The sequence below is a fragment of the Populus euphratica genome, unplaced genomic scaffold, assembly GCF_000495115.2.
Source record: "Populus euphratica unplaced genomic scaffold, PopEup_1.0 scaffold4.1, whole genome shotgun sequence".
Taxonomy (NCBI): Eukaryota; Viridiplantae; Streptophyta; class Magnoliopsida; order Malpighiales; family Salicaceae; genus Populus; species Populus euphratica.
The window spans coordinates 1,098,362-1,117,028 of NW_011499859.1; the positions used below are offsets into that span (position 1 = coordinate 1,098,362).

At 30.0% G+C, this 18,667-nt stretch overlaps 2 protein-coding genes across 2 annotated transcripts; both read right to left on the minus strand.

Annotated features, from left to right (window-relative positions):
- Positions 1-476: 476 nt before the first annotated feature.
- On the minus strand, positions 477-6,971 carry LOC105124239 (cellulose synthase-like protein G3). Its single transcript, XM_011024172.1, has 6 exons — positions 6,069-6,971; positions 4,421-4,570; positions 2,907-3,032; positions 2,327-2,770; positions 1,690-2,037; positions 477-1,133 (listed from the first exon to the last, which is right to left on the minus strand). The coding sequence occupies exons 1-6, from the start codon at positions 6,687-6,689 to the stop codon at positions 588-590; spliced, it is 2,235 nt and encodes a 744-aa protein (XP_011022474.1). The 5' UTR covers positions 6,690-6,971; the 3' UTR covers positions 477-587.
- Positions 6,972-7,875: 904 nt separating this feature from the next.
- Positions 7,876-12,769, minus strand: LOC105124238 (cellulose synthase-like protein G3). The gene is made up of 6 exons (XM_011024171.1): positions 12,104-12,769; positions 11,259-11,408; positions 10,912-11,037; positions 10,310-10,753; positions 9,880-10,227; positions 7,876-8,555 (listed from the first exon to the last, which is right to left on the minus strand). Exons 1-6 carry the CDS (start codon positions 12,707-12,709, stop codon positions 8,010-8,012), a joined length of 2,220 nt encoding a protein of 739 aa, XP_011022473.1. The 5' UTR covers positions 12,710-12,769; the 3' UTR covers positions 7,876-8,009.
- Between the last annotated feature and the right edge of the window lie 5,898 nt (positions 12,770-18,667).

Below are 18,667 nucleotides of genomic sequence, written 5' to 3' on the forward strand. Positions count from 1 at the left end.
TATCGATTTCATTAAAAGCGTTGGGACATCACTTTTACTTTAATCATATAAAAAAAAATTTAATTAATAAAATTTTAAATGTACTTTTTAATTTAATCATATATAAAAAAATAAAATTTAATTAATAAAATTTTAAATGTACTAATTACCGGTTTAAACTTTATAAATTTTAAAATTATTAAAAATTTATATAAATATTAATTTTAAAACTATAAGATTAATTAAAATATATATATAAACTACACCAAACTAGCACGTTAATAAAAATAAAAAATAAAAAAAGCATTGGATAAGATTTGTCAGCCACCAATTGAACTATGCTGTCGAAGCATAGAGGAAAATTACAAAATCATACGTTATAAATGCATACAAAATGTGGGGCACCGATTCAAATTTCAAACTCGTGCAAGCCCTCACATCGAGGTGTGACCGCTAGTTGTCAGATATGCTAATGTATAAGGGAAAAGGTTAATGGATGGCAAAATTAAGTGAACCTTCTTTTAATATAAAAAAAGAAGAGGACATTCGAAGGAGGAATGCCGCAATAAATTATCATATAATTCATCGACAAGTCCCCATTAATGTTCTTACATGAAAACGAAACAAGATGCAGTATACAATGTACCTGCCAGAAGTGTTGCAATGATACTGGTTTTAATAGGCATTTTCCCCTTATCCTTTCTCCATGCAATGGCTTCATAAATTGGCCAAGAATTCACCACGGCAAAACCAGATATGAACATCTGCACAAATAATCCCTCCAAATTGTTTCCTCTGAAAACCTCAACAAGCCCTTGGGAAAATGAGATTAAATTGATTATTGCTGCCATTGTTAGGGTCACAAACATGGGTGAATTTACCCCAAACTCGAAGATCCCTTGTCCATATCTTTTACTTTGTTCATTATCAACTACTTTGCTTGTCACATTGAAGCCAAATGATGAAATTCCCAAGAACTTGAGGAAGAACTCTACGGAACCAAATACGTAACTTGATATTCCTCTTATGATCCAAAATCGCTGATCACTCCACCATCTCTGGATTGATCCGCCGGCTAAGATGAAGTCAAGAAAATCTTGCCCATATGCCCCCAAGAAAAGAAATGCGTACAGGAAAAACCATGGCTCTGACACCTGCATCACGTGTTTTCCAGATTCTTTTAATAAATTAATGTTAAATTTATAGAATAGTATTAAAGTTAAAAATTATTTCAAACAAACAACAAGAGTATATAAATTGAAGCTTTCACAATTTTAGTTACTATGTTATATTTTTTAAAATAAATATGTTATTGGTAGATATATTTGGAAGCAGAAAAGGATAAAAACATTAACAAGAAAAGAAATGCAGCATGACCAAAAAATAAAAAGGTTTTTGAAGAAATTAAATTAGGCGATAGGTAATAATTTAAAAAGATAAAATTTAATATTCTAATTATAAAACATGACATTCAATTAACTATATTTCTAGATATAAATATAATACTAGTATTTAACATCATTATTTAAAAAAAAAAACGAATTATCATCTAATTAATTAGTGGTATTTTGATCTATCAAAATAATAAAAGTAGATTATAAAGTGATTTTAGCAAAATATAGAATAGAAATAACACAATCATTTTCATTTTCGTATGATTGATAGAATTAGAAGATAGTGAATTTAGTTTGGTTGGAAAAAATAGCGTACCTTCGGGAATATATAAACTTTGTTGAGAAGAGCTAGCTGGGGAAGGAAAGCGTATGTGGTGATCGGAATCGACCACATGGCCCAGAATGCCGACTGTGCATAAGCAAGTCCCATCAAAAGACCTATTGCTTTAACACCGAAGGTTGCTGGGCTATATTTAGAGAACCCCACCTCGAGAAGTCCAATTGACCATCTCTTTTGTTGATTGAGCGCATCATTCAAGGTGATGGGAACGTCACCCAAGAACGCAGGTCTATCAGGATCGCAAAATATGGACTTCCAACCCTCGCATTGCATCCTGAAACCTGTGTGATAATCCTCAGACAATGATCCATATCTGAATCCGATCTGCTCATTTTAAAACCAGTTATATACCATCCGCATTGAAGATAACATATACAAAGATACCGAATGAAAAGAAGACTTGCTATGCAAATGAAGTTTTTAAACAAGAGCAATGTACATAACTATTTATTCTGTCAGATGAGTCTCGTCCATCCAATTGTCGAGTAATTTCAATTATCGATTTAGTGAGTGTCAGCAATGCGTGTCCTTTTAAAAATCTTGCTTCGAGGTTAAAATATGGGCGCAAAAAAAGACCAACTCTAAAAGTCTTGAGCATCAATCGATGAGTTACCTTTGAGCCCCAGTTACTTCGGCTTTCATAAGTGCAACTTGTTACTTGATGTGCTAGTGCCAGAACCGACTGCGACTGGATAGGCTTGTCCACGATATAGTCCGGGGCTAGTTCAGGAATCTCTGGTGATGCGAGGCTTGATGGACTTCCGTAGAAAGCTCGTCGTTGAAAGAAACATCCAGTTCCAAGATAATTAGGGCCACTTAATCCATCAAATCCCATGACATTAATTTGATACAAACGTTTGAATTCGGCATTGTATATGTCACTTTTGTTGATTCCTCGAAATATTTGAGGAAATTGAACGTAAGCTAATTGAGGCCGAGTTTCTGGATCACCCAGATAACACATTGCCCTCAGCGGTGTTTCGGGGTCATTAGAGCATGAGTCACAGTCTAGAGTTAGGATTATCGGCGCATTGGTCATGCAACCTGATACTCTTAGCTACAGCACAAATAAGAAAAACGACTGTTATTCTAATAAGAGTTCGTAAAGAGTAGGTTGGCATTACGCAGCCGATTTAAAGCAGTGTCCCAACTTAATTAATAATGTCATGAGTATACTGGACATGCATACTAACCAAGGCATTGAGGGCACCAGCTTTGAAGTGGTGAGGTGAAGCCTTGTTTTTCTCTCTAGAGACGTAGATGAGATTTGGCATCGAATAACCAGCGATGTCTTTGTCCTTGGTAGCATCTAACAAAACCTGTTCATGGCTCAGAAAATGTGAAGGATACAGGTGAGTAGGTTTTTGAATCGTGACCATCATACGTGGGATCTTTTTTTTTTTTAACAAAAATAATATTTTAGGTCTGTTTGTCGTTAAAAAATAATGTTTTTTATAAATTGAGTTTCAGAAAAATAAATTATTTTCTAATATTTTATAATATAATAAAAAATAAATTAAAAAATACTTTTCAGTATTTGAATATGTCATGAAAAATAAGTTAGAAAATAACTTATTAATATTTTTTTAGTTTATTAAAATAATAATAAAAATCTTACAAATTAAAAAGTTGAATAAAAATGAAATTTAAAAAATATAATTTTATTAATTATCTTAAATAAAATAAATAATAAATAAAATAATAGAGATCAAATTAAAAAATTAAAAAAATAATAATTATCATTTCATAAATTATTTTAAATAAAATAAATAACAATCAAAAGAATAAAGATCAAATTTGTTAAATAAAAAATTTCAATTAAAAAATAATAAGAAAAAAGCAAATAACAATTCTAAAAATGAGAACCAAAGTTAATATAAAAATTAAATTTTAATGGATGAAATTAAAAAAATAATTCAATATATATATATATATAACAATTAAAAGTTTAAGGATCAAATTTGATATAATCAGCAAATAATATAATATTTTTAAATTTTTCATAACTTTCAAAAAGTGTTTTTCACTGAAAATAAATAAATCAAATTTTTTTTAATTAAAAAATATTTTTTATTAATTAATTTTTTAATAATAATAAAATTTAGAAATAATTTTTTAGAAATCACTTACTCAACGAAAAGAACACCATTAACTTGAGTATATTTGCTAAACCATTCTATTTTGATTGATTAGAGAATCTGATATGACCCAAGACTTAATCTTGATGGAATTTGAAATTAAATTAGTTAAGAAGAAGATCTAATTATATCTAATTAAGAGAAATTGTTTGAGAATACAATAAAATTTATTTTTTAAAATGTTGTATTAAAATAATATGTTTTTATTTTAAAAAACTTATTTTTTTTTTATTTTAACACATATAAAAAATAAAAAAAATCAAATTCTTAGAAAACACTGTTTCAACTGAAATCGCTGTAATTCAATAAATTTGGTATAAATTTGTTTGGATTAAAAATCAATATAATATTTTTTTATTAAAAAAATTAAAAATAAGATTAACTGAAATCAACTATCGAGTGAAGCGCCAATGTGAACTTCAGATGAGATCAGAGGCCGTCAAAATCAATAAAGAAGACAAGAACAGGTTCAATAATGATATGTGCGTGTACTAGTTTGTATACTTTCCCCCAATAGAAGTAGTAATCAACCAGCTCTTATGGGCATTATTGATTCTGTTAAAGGGAACCTGAATCACAGCTGGATGGTCTTGTCGTGTGAAGCTATCAGCCCATTTGTCGAAAGCTTCTCGTTCTTGGCCACTAGTGATGTTCTCATCGTCAACCTTTCCCCTCTCAAGAACACGCTCTACCTTCACTTTCATGCTTTCATAGATCATCTGTGACATTATCAAGAAACCAGACGATAAGTTATTTACAGTAATTACATGCTTCCTCTACGACATTTGATTCTGTTTTCTTTTTTCTTTTTTATATTCTTATCTTATTTAAGAATTCTTAATATTTATATCTATCTATTAAATATCTAATAATCATTACATTATTATTTATTATTTGATATAAAATTAAAAAAATATTTGTAAATATATAAAAATATACTAAACAACAAAATCGTAAATATATTGCTAGGGGGGAATAAAAATTATTTTTTAAAATAATATTTTGATATTAGAATATTAAAACGATTTAAAATAATTATTTATTTTTTATGTTTAAAAATTATTTTTTTATATTTTAAATTTATTTTTTTCAATGATTTTAAATCCTTTTGATATATTAATATTAAAAATAAATTTTAAAAAATAATAAAAGTATTATTTTAATATATTTTAAAATTAAAAAATATTTTAAAATGCAATCAAAATAATTAAAGAATCACAGTGTTTTTGAGTGACTGTCACTCTTTTTAAGGGATGTGATAAGATTGCATAGTAATCTCAATTATCGGGGATTAGGATATGATTCATCCAAATAAAGGAAAGAGCAAATAAATAATGTATGGCAGATATATTCTGCCACAAATTGCCGGTTCCTCTCACCGACGACTACCCCCACTTGCGCAGAAAAGTCCAAGATCCACCACAATAAACTGTGCCATTAGATATAAAAGATTTTAGCCCCGGGCCACGCATACAGATGGATTATAACTGTGCAAATCAATATGAATCTTTTACTTTATTCTTTTCTAAAAGTTTCCTTAGACCTCGTTTATATAATTTCCTTAAACTAACGTGCTGAGGAAACCAGTCGGACCGGCGAGCACGCACATCTTCTGTATATGTAAATTAAAAACTGCAACTAGGGGAAGAATAAGAGCCAAGGATTCGAATTAATATATATATAGAACAAGCACCATATGGGGACGTGGTGGTTGGGAGGTGAGTGTGTGGGTGTGTATATATATATAAAGGACAAGCACCATATGGGGACGTGGTGGTTGGGTGCTGAGTCTTGTTTCTTCCCATTGGCTGTTTGAATGGTATAGATTTGTCGTTGCCTATTTTCTGTATTTTTCTCCAAGAGGCTACCGACTGGTGTGTTATTTTAATTATGGTTATGGCTTTTCCCAAAATAAATTATAAATAAATCCGAACCACGATGGATTCATCCACACAAAGAACCTTGACAAATTGATGTAAAAACACATTAGAGCGTGTTTGGGAACAGTTTGAAATCATGTTCCTTTAAAATTTAATTATTATTTTTTTGTTAAAAATTATACTTTAAATAATTTTGAAAAAATATTATTTTACAGCATTCTAAAACAAAAAATACTTTAACTGAGTAAAACAAGAATATCAAGTAAATGTAAAAACATTCATGTTCTTGTCTTCTTTTGATGAATGAAGACTTTTAGTTTTCATTAAGGTATCTTACCTTGATGTTTACAGCCTCAGATGTGCAGCTGTGATTTAATTCAAAATATGCTTCAGGGCTCCTCTCTAGTATATTGTTCTTCTTACAAAATGGTAACCAGTGAGTAGCAAACTTGGATGCCTCCATGAAAGCAAAAAGAGTCAAGGCTGAGCCTCCATCATCAGATACATAAACTGAAATCTTCTCTGTTGGATAGTCGTACGCCATTACAGATAAAGCCGTATTCACTACACTTATAGGTGGCTCCTTGTATGGATCGGCGGTGCATATAAACACGTCCAAGGCAGGAAAATCACTCCTTTCCATTATTTTTTTAAGGTTTTCAGGGAATTGTTTTCTATAGACTGGAAACATTCGAAAAGTCTGTGTGCTGACCCAGAAAAATGCTAGAACAAGATCGGAGATTAACAAAGCGAGGGTTACGGAGAACGAGACCAGGGTTGTGGAGTAGAAGAGTGTTTTTGCATGGTAAAAGAGTAGAGCTAAAATGGAAAAAGCATAAATGGTTGCAAATACACGGTTGAAAAGTGTTCTGCCCAACGGCTTAACCGTGTGAAGAGAAGTATGCCCGCCTCTGCTGGTGGCTTGGATGGCGCTGCCTCCTTGCTGACGAGCCTCCATACTTATTGTCGGTGCTATATCCTCAGTATGATTGCGGGCCTTTATTTAAAGACTTGTGTTGAGACGGACAGATCAGTTAGGACAGGAAAAAAAAAAAAAATCTTTGATTAATGTGGTTAGATGACATAAAAAGAATAAACTAAAACGAAAGGAGGAAGGGAACACTTGTTCTAGCACAAGGAACATTTCACCGTGAATTTTAGCAGTAACCTCGTTCAAATAGCAATTGGTTTTGCGGTATTAGAATCCTTTGTTTTATATCAATAGTAAAAATACTAAAAATGTTACTGGAGACCAAAAAAAATTATACTTTTAGTTCAGTAGCATTATTGGTTTTTTAAAATGTTTGAGTATTTATTAAAATACCTTTTAAATCAACAAAATCCAAGCTATATTTATCCTTTCATATAAATATTTTTGTTATTTTTTTATTTTATCAATGGCATTATTGAAAACATAAATTTAAAAAATTACGAAGTGATACAAGTAATGATACCGAATTAATCATATATAAAACAAATTATAATAAATTATAAAAATTATTTTTTAATAAATTAAATGTTAAGATATAAGATTAAATAAGGCATAGATTTAGATTATTTTTTTTTTACTGTTTTTCTTTACAATATTCAAACCAAATGTTGAAGTGACATGGATTAACTGCTTTCTTTACTGTTTTTTTTTATAATTTTTTGTGTGTTTTTATAGATTTGGTTTTTTTTTTTATTATTTGCTACTTTACCTAGTTTTCTTCTACTAACAAACCTTTATAGTTTATTAGATTTTAATTTCTGTCTAAAAATCATATCTGATATTTTAGACATTTATTTTGATCAACTGATATTCTTAAAATCTTAATCTCTTATTCATCACGAGGATTTTCGTAGAATCTAAAATCTAAATAAATGTCTCTTTCCATTCAATTGTTCCTATGTATTTACGAAACCCACATCTATATTATGGAAAATTTAGATGGTTGTTGTCTCCTTTCTGTACAAGTTTTAAGTATTGATTTTAAAATTTTAATTGATAACACATAACATTCTTCTTAATGAGATAGATTATATATACCGAAAAGGAAAATAAAAGACACAAAAAATAATGGAACCTCATTTTGTAATTATTTTATTACACTATTTAATAATATTACAGCAGTCCCTCTTCAAAATATTTTTTAATTTCAAAATACATCGATATAAATTTTTTATTTTTATTTCTTACTTACCAGATATGCATCCTAAGGAGGAACGTTGTTGTAGATCGGCAAATAAAGTAAAACAGCCACTTCCTTTACAACATGAATCAAATGCCCTCATATTCTTACCAGCAAATGAAAGAAGATGCTGCATAGAATGCACCTGCCAGAAGTGTTGCCATGATGGTGGTTTTGATAGGCATTTTCCCCTTGTCATTTCTCAAAGCTATGGCTTCGTAAATAGGCCAAGAATTCACCACAGCAAAACCTGATATGAACATCTGCGCAAATAGTCCCTCCAAATCGTTTCCTCTGAAAACTTCAACAAGCCCTTGGGAAAATGAGATTAAATTAATTATGGCTGCCAATGTTAGGGAGACAAACATGGGTGAATGTACCCCAAACTCAAAGATCCCTTGTTCGTATCTTTTACTCTGTTCAGCATCAACTGCTTTGCTTGTGACGGTAAAGCCAAATGCTGAAATTCCCAAGAACTTGAGGAAGAACTCTATGGAACCAAAGAAGTAACATGTTATTCCCCTTATGATCCAAAACCGCTGATCACTCCACCATCTCTGGATTGTTCCTCCCGCTAAGATAAATTCAAGCCAATCTTGACCATAGGCCCCCAAGAAAAGAAACGCATACAAGAAAAACCATGGCTCTGAGACCTACAACACATTTTTTCCAGTTTTTATTTTAATAATCTTAAAAATAAATTTTTTTAATTCTAAGGAAAACAGATTTCGATATCAGATATTCAACTCTTGTGATTTCTTCCGTGATGGAAATATTGTATAACTGACATAATTAGAAGATTGTATGTTTGTTATAATTAACAAGTACAATTAACAGTTTATCGTCTATAAATTCACAAACAAGCGTTCAGAACATCTCCGTTCAGTATTGAATTTTATAGCACTCGAATATCTCATTGGATTGGGCTTAAGCATCTCTTGCAGACCAGTTCTACATGATTTCCAGGAAATTTCCTTCATAATTTACTTTGAAAAGACTATATTTTAGCCCCTTAATTATATTCAGTAATTTTACGTTCAGGCCCTATCAATTAAGAATTCGAAAATTTATAGTTTTTCAAAATTGCAACAAGTAAGAATGTAAGAATGTAATTTAACTAAAAAAAATTATAAAGATATTATTTTTCAAATATTAAAATAACATATTGAATCAATTTATGTTAACTTGGATTAATCTTACTTGAATTAATCTATCAAATTCACAACTTAAATCACGAAACCATGATAAATTATAAAAACTAAATCTAAATAAATTATAAAACTTAATTATCAACCAATCAAATATTAAATGATAAAATTAAATAAAAAATAATTAAAAAGGATAGAAAAATATCATAACTTGATCCAAGTTAATTTATTAAATTCACAACATGAATCATAAGACCATGAAAAACAAATAAAAAAATAATTAAAATCAACCTCGATTAACTTGTCAAACACATGACAAACTAAAATAACCTTATAGAAAGCAAATAAAAAAACTCATAAAGCACAATTCTCAATCAACTAATTATTGAAGAATGAAATTAAAGAAAAAAATCAATTTAAAAGAGGATACAATAAAATAATCTGAGTCAATCCAAGTTAATTAACAAAACTTATGATCTAAGTTATAAAATTAAGATAACCTAATAGAAAATAAACTAAAATAAATAATAAAATTTAATTTATAATCAACTTAATGTTGAATGATAAAATTAAAAGAATATATATCAATAATAAAAAAAATTAAATCAACTAGATTAACTCATCAAACACACAACACATGTTATGAGAGTGAGATAATTATATAAAAAAATTACAACAAATTATAAAACTTAATTTTTAATAAATAAATATTAAAAATAAAATATAAAATAAAATATTATAAAAAAACCATCACTTCTTTTATATTTATTTTAATAATTAATTAACGTTAATTTTTAATTTATGTTGTTGTTAGGAAAGCATAGCATACCTTTGGGAAAATAGAAACTTTGTTGAGAAGTGCTAGCTGGGGAAGGAAAGCGTACGTGGTGATCGGAATAGACCACAGTGGCCAAAATGCTAACCATGCATAACCGAGTCCCATCAAAGGACCCATTCTCCTAACACCGTAAGTTGCTGGGCTATATTTAGAGAACCCCACCTCAAGAAGTCCGACCGACCATCTCTTTTGTTGATCAAGTGCATCAATCAAGCTGTTGGGAACATCACCGAAAAATGCAGGCCTATCAGGATTACAAAATGCCGACTTCCACCCCTCGCAATGCATCCTGAAACCTGTGTAGTAATCCTCAACCAATGATCCATATCTGAATCCGATCTGCATATTTTACAACCAGTTACAGGCGAAGTTGCCATGTGAAAAACACAGAAATCTGAACAGTAAGTAATCGATGACTTACCTTAGAGCCCCAGTCGGTTTGATTTTCATAATTGCAATTTGCTACTCGATGTGCCAATGACAAAATAGATTGGGACTGGATAGGCTTGTCTACAACATAATCCGGGGCTAGTTCAGGAATCTCTGGTAATATTAGGCTTGATGGACTTCCGAAAAAAGATCTTCGTCGAAAGAATCCTCCGGTTCCGACATGATTAGGGCCGCTTAATCCATCAAAACCCAACATATTGATTTGAAACAAACGTTTGTATTCAGCATTATAGATATCACTTTTGTTGATTCCTTGGAACAGTTGAGGAAATTGAACATACGCATAGTCGGGCGGAATCGCTTGATCACATAGATAACACAGTACCCGTAGAGGTGTTTGAGGATCATTCGAGCGGAAGTCACAGTCTAGAGATAAAATCACGGGTGCATTGGTCATGCTACCTGATACTCGTAGCTACAACGCAAACAAGAGCATGTGTATTAATCTACTAATTAAGAACTAGCAAGGTGAATTGACATGTACTGCTAACATGAAAGTGTACAGCGATATATTTCCAAGCAATGGTGGTGTCCCAACTCTAAAATGCTGTGCTTGTGGAGAGGCATGTGTACCAAGGCATTAAGGGCGCCGGCTTTAAAGTGGTGAGGTGAAGCTTTGCTTTTTCCTCTAGAGATATAGATGAGATTTGGCATGGAATAACCATCGATGTCTTTGTCCTTGCTGGCATCTAGCAAAACCTGCCCATTGTTCCAAGAAATGTGTTAGGATACAAGAAATAGGTTGGTGAATTTCCGAACTCTTGTAAACCATCGACGGGGGGGCTTGTTTATTGAAAATGTGCAGGGTGGGCCGTTGATGGTTGCCATGACCCGGCACAAACTGTATCAAACCTTCGGAGAACAAATTATGACGGTGGTTAAAAAGAAAAGGGGTCTGAGAATAATGTATGAATCCAAACCTGAATCACTGCGGGATGATCTTGTCGGGTGAATTTATTACTCCATTTATTGAAAGCTTCTCGTTCATGGTCACTCGTGATGTACTGATCACCAACTGTACCTCTCTCAAGGACCTGCCCTACTTTGACTTTCATGCTTTCATACATCATCTATCACATAACCAAGAAACAGTATCTTTATCGATCCCAAGCACTTGTATAATTAATAAGATAATCTCTCAAATCAAAGCATTCGAACTAATAAAGGATTTTGTAAATATGCAAAAGTGGAGCACATGTTCTCTAAACCAAGAGAATGTTTATTTTACATTCCCTCTTTCAGAATCAATGCAATAATTGGCCACTACAGAAACTCTTCTTTATCCTTTCTTTCTTCTTTTTTTGTTACAATTGATTCTTCTTCTTCTTTTTTCTTTTAATTTTTACGTGTATTCCGGGCTAGCTGTGTATCTATCTATTCAGAGTGAATACTTTGAGTCTATTGTATATTATATTAATTTTTAATTTCAAAAATATTTTTTTGTTTGAAAATATATTAAAATAATTTTTTATATTAAAAAATAATTTAAATGAAAAATAATAATTTTACTTAAAAATATTTTTAAAATGTAAAAACAAACTTGCAAGCAATCGTTCCGCAAGCATACCTCCATAATCAGAAAGGTACCTCCCCACCCGAAATTACTAAGCCAAGGTCTAGAATTAGTGGTTGGAGGTCTAAATGCTAGTTAAGTTACTGGCTTGGCTATTTTCGATTCATCTTTTCTAAAAGTTCCTTAATTTTGATTAAAAAAAATCTCAAGTATATATATTAAGAGAACACCATCAATGTTACAGTATCTTACCTTAATCTTCTCAGACTCGGAGGTGTAAGGAAGATTAGATTTTAAAAGTTCTTCAGGGCTCCTCTCTAGTATGTTGTTCTTCTTACAAAATGGTAACCAGAGGGTAGCAAACTTAGCAGCCTCCATGAAAGCAAAGAGAGTCAAGGCTGAGCCTCCATCATCAGATATGTAAACTGATATCTTCTCTGTTGGATAGTCATATGCCATTACTGATAAAGCCGTATTCACTACACCTATCGGTGGCTCTTTGTATGGATCTGCAGTGCATACAAACACATCCAGAGCTGGAAAATCACTTCTTTTCAGGACTTTTTCAACGTTTTCAAGGAATTGCTTACGATAGACTGGACACATGCGAAAGGCCTGCGTCTTCAACCACATGAATGCAAGAACAAGGTCGGAGAATAAAAGGGCAAGGGTTGTAGAGAATGAGACTAGGGTAGTTGAGTAGATGAGCGTTTTAGCATGATAATAGAGCAGAGTTAAAATGGCAAGAGCATATATTGCTGCAAACACACGGTTGAAGATTGTTCTCCGCAAGGGCTTAACAGTGTGAAGAGGAGGAGCAGCATTGGTGGTGGCTTGTCCTTTTAAACGACCCTCCATGTTTTTTGGTGGTGCTAGCTATATCCCAAGAAGATGGTGGTTATGAAGGTCCTTATATAAAGGCCACACTGAAGAACTGATCAAGATGGTATTTTAATAAAAAAATAAATAAAGTCAACGGGTTACCACCGGGTTTTTGACCGGGTTTTGCCGGATCGTCCGGGTTTCCAAGTCAACCCGCCGGGTCGGCCGAGTCATAGCTTATCTTATTTTTTCATCAACCCCGGATCGGCCGCGTCCAAAAAAAATAAAAATAATATATTCCAGAAAATATTTAGACAAATAGATGCAACTCGCCAGCCTCTCAACTTATTCAGTGGTCTAAAGCTGCAAAATCACTCCTTCTCATGACTTTTTCAACGTTTTCAGGGAATTGCCAACGATAGACTGGCGGATCGGCCGGGTCCCGGATCAACCCGCCGGACCAAGCCGGGTTTTAAAACTATGCTCTCAGCTTATTCAGTGGTCTAAAGCTGCAAAATCACTCCTTCTCATGACTTTTTCAACGTTTTCAGGGAATTGCCAACGATAGACTGGACACAGGCGAAAAGTCTGTGCGTGGATCCACATGAAAGTAAGGACAAAATCCGAGAGTGACAAGGCGAGGTTTACAGAGCACGAGACTAGGTTTGGGGAGCGCGGCGGTGTTTTTGCATGGTGATAGGATAGGGCAAAAATGGCAAGAGCATAAACTGTGGCAAACATGCGGTTGAAAATTGTTAATCCCATGGGCTTAACCGTGTGAAGAGGAGGACCACCACCGGTGGAGGCTTTTGTAGTGCCGGATTCTTTTGGTCGACCCTCCATGCTTTCTGGTGGTGTAGCTAGTATCTCAGGAGCACTGATTGGTCATTTATAGTTCCTATCTATACAGAGCTATCTATTAAATTATATTATTTGTGTCACCCATTTTTTTAATATAATTTTTATTTAAAAATATATTAAAATAATATTTTAAAAAAACCTTAATTTTAACCTCAATACATTAAAATAATTTTAAAACATAAAAAAATTAATTTTAAATAAAATTAAATTAATTTTTTTAAAAAATATAATATCAACCATGTTAACAAACAATCATTAAATCAATATTGATGTCGAGGAACTTGAGATCTAATGAGTTTTTTGTTTTTGTTCTTACTCGTTTATTTAATTGAAAACAACATTCTATAAGATTCAAACTTATATATAACATCATTAATTTATGCATAATATTTTAGATATATAGAAGAATGAAGATGATTATCAGAACTGAACTATTTAATATTACATCAAATAATTATTTTAAATAAAAATATTTAAATTATCAAATAAAACTCAACAAATAATTTTATATATTAGGTCAAATAATCATTTTAAATAAAAAAAATTAAGTAGTTAAATGAACATAAAAAATTATTTTATAATACATTCTAACAGATATATCAACTAGTCGACCCTCTTGTAAGCCGCTCGACGCTCAGCTTGCTAAAAGGTTAGCTCGAACTCGTATGCTAACAACTACATTAACAATGAACTTATGCAAAACTATTTTTAAATCTGTCAAATGAGTCTCGGCCGTCCAATTTTCCAATGGTATCCTTCTAATTTCCAATAGTTTCAGTGTTATCCTTAACCAAACCTGGTTTTTATTTGTTCTCTTGTAGGATATTAAATATGAAAGTAGTTTGAGAGGAAAAATGGATAACAAAACTGGTTGGTTCACAAGAAATAGGTTGTTTGGAAACGCAGTTTGTAATTTTAATTTTTTAATTTAAAATGAAAATTTTTTATATGTTGGGATTATTTTAATGTAATAATGTTAAATATAATTTTTTAAAAATAAATAAATTTAATTTAATATATATTTAAATAAAAAGTATTTTAAATTATAATTATTATTACAATCTCAGAAAGGTCCAATATGTATTAATTTTTTAAACAAGAGCTATATAGACAGCTTTTTATTCTGTCAAATGAGTGTCGTCCGTCCGTCCATTTGTGGAGTAATTTCAATAATAGATTTTAGTGAGCATCAGCAATTTAGAAATGTTGTTTAGGTCAAAATATGGGGGCAAGAAAAGACCAACACTAAAAGTCTCGAGCATCAATCGACGAGTTGCCTTTGAGCCCAAGTTGCTTTGGCTTTCATAATTGCAACTTGCTACATGATTGCTCGTGCCAGAACTGACTGCGAATGGACAGGCATGTGATCGTTTGGGGCTTGTTCAGGAATCTCTGGTGATGCGATGCTTGATGACTTGCGTATAAAGCTCGCCGTTGAAACAAACACGCGGTTCCAAGTTACTGTTTATTGTGGTTAGGTTATTTTTTAAAATATATTTTATTTTAAAAATATTAAAATAATATTTTTATTTTTAAAAAATACTTTTTACATAAACACATCAAAATAATTTAAAAACATTAAAAAAATATTAATTTGAAACAAAATACAAAAATTTTAATTTTTTTCAAAAACATCTTTAAAATATAAAAATAAACAGAACAAAATTAATTTAATACAAACATTTGAATTGGTATTGTAGATAATTAAACTACATAATTATTTTATTTAAATATGTAAGTTTAAAAATAATATATATTAAAATTTAAATATTTTTTTAATTTTTTTATTCCTTGTTCATCATTGACTAAACAAAATATAAAAATAATCATTTTATTTTATATATAATTATCAAACATAATTTTGTTTTTTTTATCATGTCTTTTTTTATCTCTATTATCTGTCTCTTATGTCTTGATACAATAACCAGATATTATTTAAATTGTTCATTAAGTTTTATTTCATAGTTGTTTGAGAATTGCCTTCTAGAAAAATAAAAATAAGGTTTGTTGACCATAATCCTAACTAATATTCAATTTTATTTGTTCAATAAAAATTTATTTATTATATATAAAATATTTTTTATTTACATGTAAAATATTTTACATCAAATAAATTTTATAATATTTATTATATAATAATGTGATAAATATATGATGATAAAATGTTGGTGATTTGTTATGGTAATGGGATAGCAATGACTTAAAGATAATAAGAGGTGATAATGATGATAATAATCGGGATAGCAATATAATAAGAGGTGATAATGATGATAATAATAATAACAATATATATAATAATAAAAGTAATAAAGGTGTTGGTAAAGTAGATGGAGTAATGATTGTAGCAGGATGGTGGTGGATAATGTAAGGATGTTGCCAGTGGCAATAATAGTGACGGGAAGGCGGCGATTGTAATATCATTGGTGGAGTGGCAGTGGCGAAAATAGTTGTTTTTCATTATAGGTTGGTGATCACTTGTGAAGTTTTTCAAGAAATTTTATGAAAATATTTTTTAATAAATAAATAAAAATTTCTAAGAAAATATTTTATATCTAGAAAATATTTTAAGTTAATTAATTTTTTTCATTAAAGTTTTTCATCTAGAAAATATTTTACATTGATTAATTTTTTTTATAAAACATTTTATACAAAACATATGTGGTGGAATATGTGCTCTCTTATTCTGGGGTCCTTGACATGGAGGCTATGATAATAACAATATCTCAAATTGGCTACTAGTCAAGGGATCGAGAAGCTTATGAGTTTCAAGTACCACCTCTCTTCAAGGCGTGACTTTTCAAAATAAAACCCATCACAAGTCTATGAGTTTGAATATTAGACAATTTCTCTTGAGAGAAAAATTAAAATACTAGTTTTGATCCATCAAATATAAATTTTATTACACTCAAACCATGTAAATAGTCTAGCAAATATATATTTAAATCAAATAATAAATATAAGCCTAAAAAAGAGAAAAATTAAAATACTAGTTTTGATCAATCAAATATAAATTTTATTATACTCAAACCATGTAAATAGTCTAGCAAATATATATTTAAATTAAATAACAAGTATAAGCCTAAAAAAATATCTAATCATAATTTAAGATTTAATCATTAAATCATGTTTAAAATTTTGTAAAAGATTATACAAGCCCAATACTATAGTAATTAAGTGGCTATAACTAGCCTAAGTTAGGAAGGTCTTTCTAAATTAGGCTTAGAAGATGTTGTTTTATTAGTTTTGTTAATTTTATAGTTAATTTCATAGATTTAGATTAATTTTGCAGTTTATGTTATTTTTCTATTTGAATTAGATTTCTAGTTATTTCTATCTTGTAAAGATCAATTTAAGGTCTATTTAAGAAGTGATTATCCATGTTTTAGAAATAGGCTATTAGAGTAGAATTATTCAATAATAAAGCTACGAATTAAGGTTTATGTTCCTATTTTCTAGGTCTGGTTGAATCACTAACCATGTACTCGATTTGGACGAACATCACCACTATCTTTGATAAATAAATAAATAAAAGAAGTTAGTTATATGCTCAAGTTGCTAAAACTTTAGAAATTTTCAAAGTTAAAAAAAAAAAAATTAAAATACTTACAAGTGATTATTTAGAAATTTTCAAAGTTAAAAAAAAATTAAAATACTTACAAGTGATTGGTGGTGGAAATGTTTTTTAATAAAAATAAAATTATTAGAATGCACTAAAAGAGTTGGCCTTTTTTAAATAGTGCATTTCTTACCTGTGTAGGCTCAACTCTATTGTTTATTTCTATAGTATTTTTTTTTGTTATTCAACTTTATTTCTTTACAATTTCATCTTTCTAGTTTATATTAGATAGTTTTATATAACTATATTTATTTCGCTTTGCATGCTCTCACCCACATCAAGTGTTGAGGAATATCAATGATAAATAAAATATTAATGTTGTGAAATAAAATTTTAGGTTATAGTTTAAAAAAAATAAAAATAAAGATCTAATTTAACCTAAACAAAACAAAAAACAGACCCTTTTCATTTTGGAATGAAAAACTTCATTTGGGTCCCTAAAAATTCAATTTATTTATTTGTTTGTTTGGTCCCTTTAGTTTTAGCTTTTTACATTTTGGTCATAAACTTCTTCTTTTTTACATTTTAATTCCTAGATATTGAGATAGAAGAGAGAAAACCAATAGAAAAAATTGAGGAGAGAGAATGTACTTAATGATTATTTTATGATTACTAAAATTATTAATTTTGATGTCAATAATTTTATTTTTGTGAGGGGAGTTCAATGGAAGTGGCTTTGACTTTTAACCTTACTAGAAAAATTAGATTGGGTCTATAAATATTTTAAATTTATTTAACTTTTATTTTTAGAGTGATTGAAAGGTATATTGGGATTGAAATGGATCTATTAAGGTCTGTCTAATGTTTTTTTAGGAGTATTTAGGTGAAAACAAATTGAAAATGAGTTTATTATGTTCAAACACCCATATCTTAATTTCCCAGCAACCAAAGATGATTGAAAAATCATCCAGCAAGTAATAGGTCATCTGTTAGAAAAATAGATCGGACAATGCAGTTGAATTTCTTAAAATATAATATGAATGTAAAAAAAATAATAATTTTAAAATTTTTTAGGAGATTCAAGTATTTCGTTAGATAATATTATGTTGTTTATGATTGGTGTAAAGATTATTTTAAGTTCATTTTTTTTTTTGTGGTTTGATCAACCCTTTAATGTTATGTCATTACAAATTATAAATTATCAAGTTGTTTAACTTCTAATAATAATTTATAAAAATTATTGTATCAAAATTTTTTAAAATCTTTTAAGAAAGAAAAAAATATTATGTTTTGAGGAGTAACTCTTTTTGTCTATTATATACATATACATATACATATATATATATATATAATAAATTTAGTAATTTACTCTAGTTATTATAAATTTATAAAATAAAATCTTTTTGGTTGTCATCAAGGGCAATTTTAGCTGAAAAGAAATCCCTCCGGGGACACTGGAGAATCAAGCGGAAGGACAAAACCACAAATCCAATCAATTTGTTTTTTTTGTTTAAGAAGGCACAGTTACATCTAACAACCAGTCCACTCTAAGGTGCCATTTGTTTACGCGGCTGCGA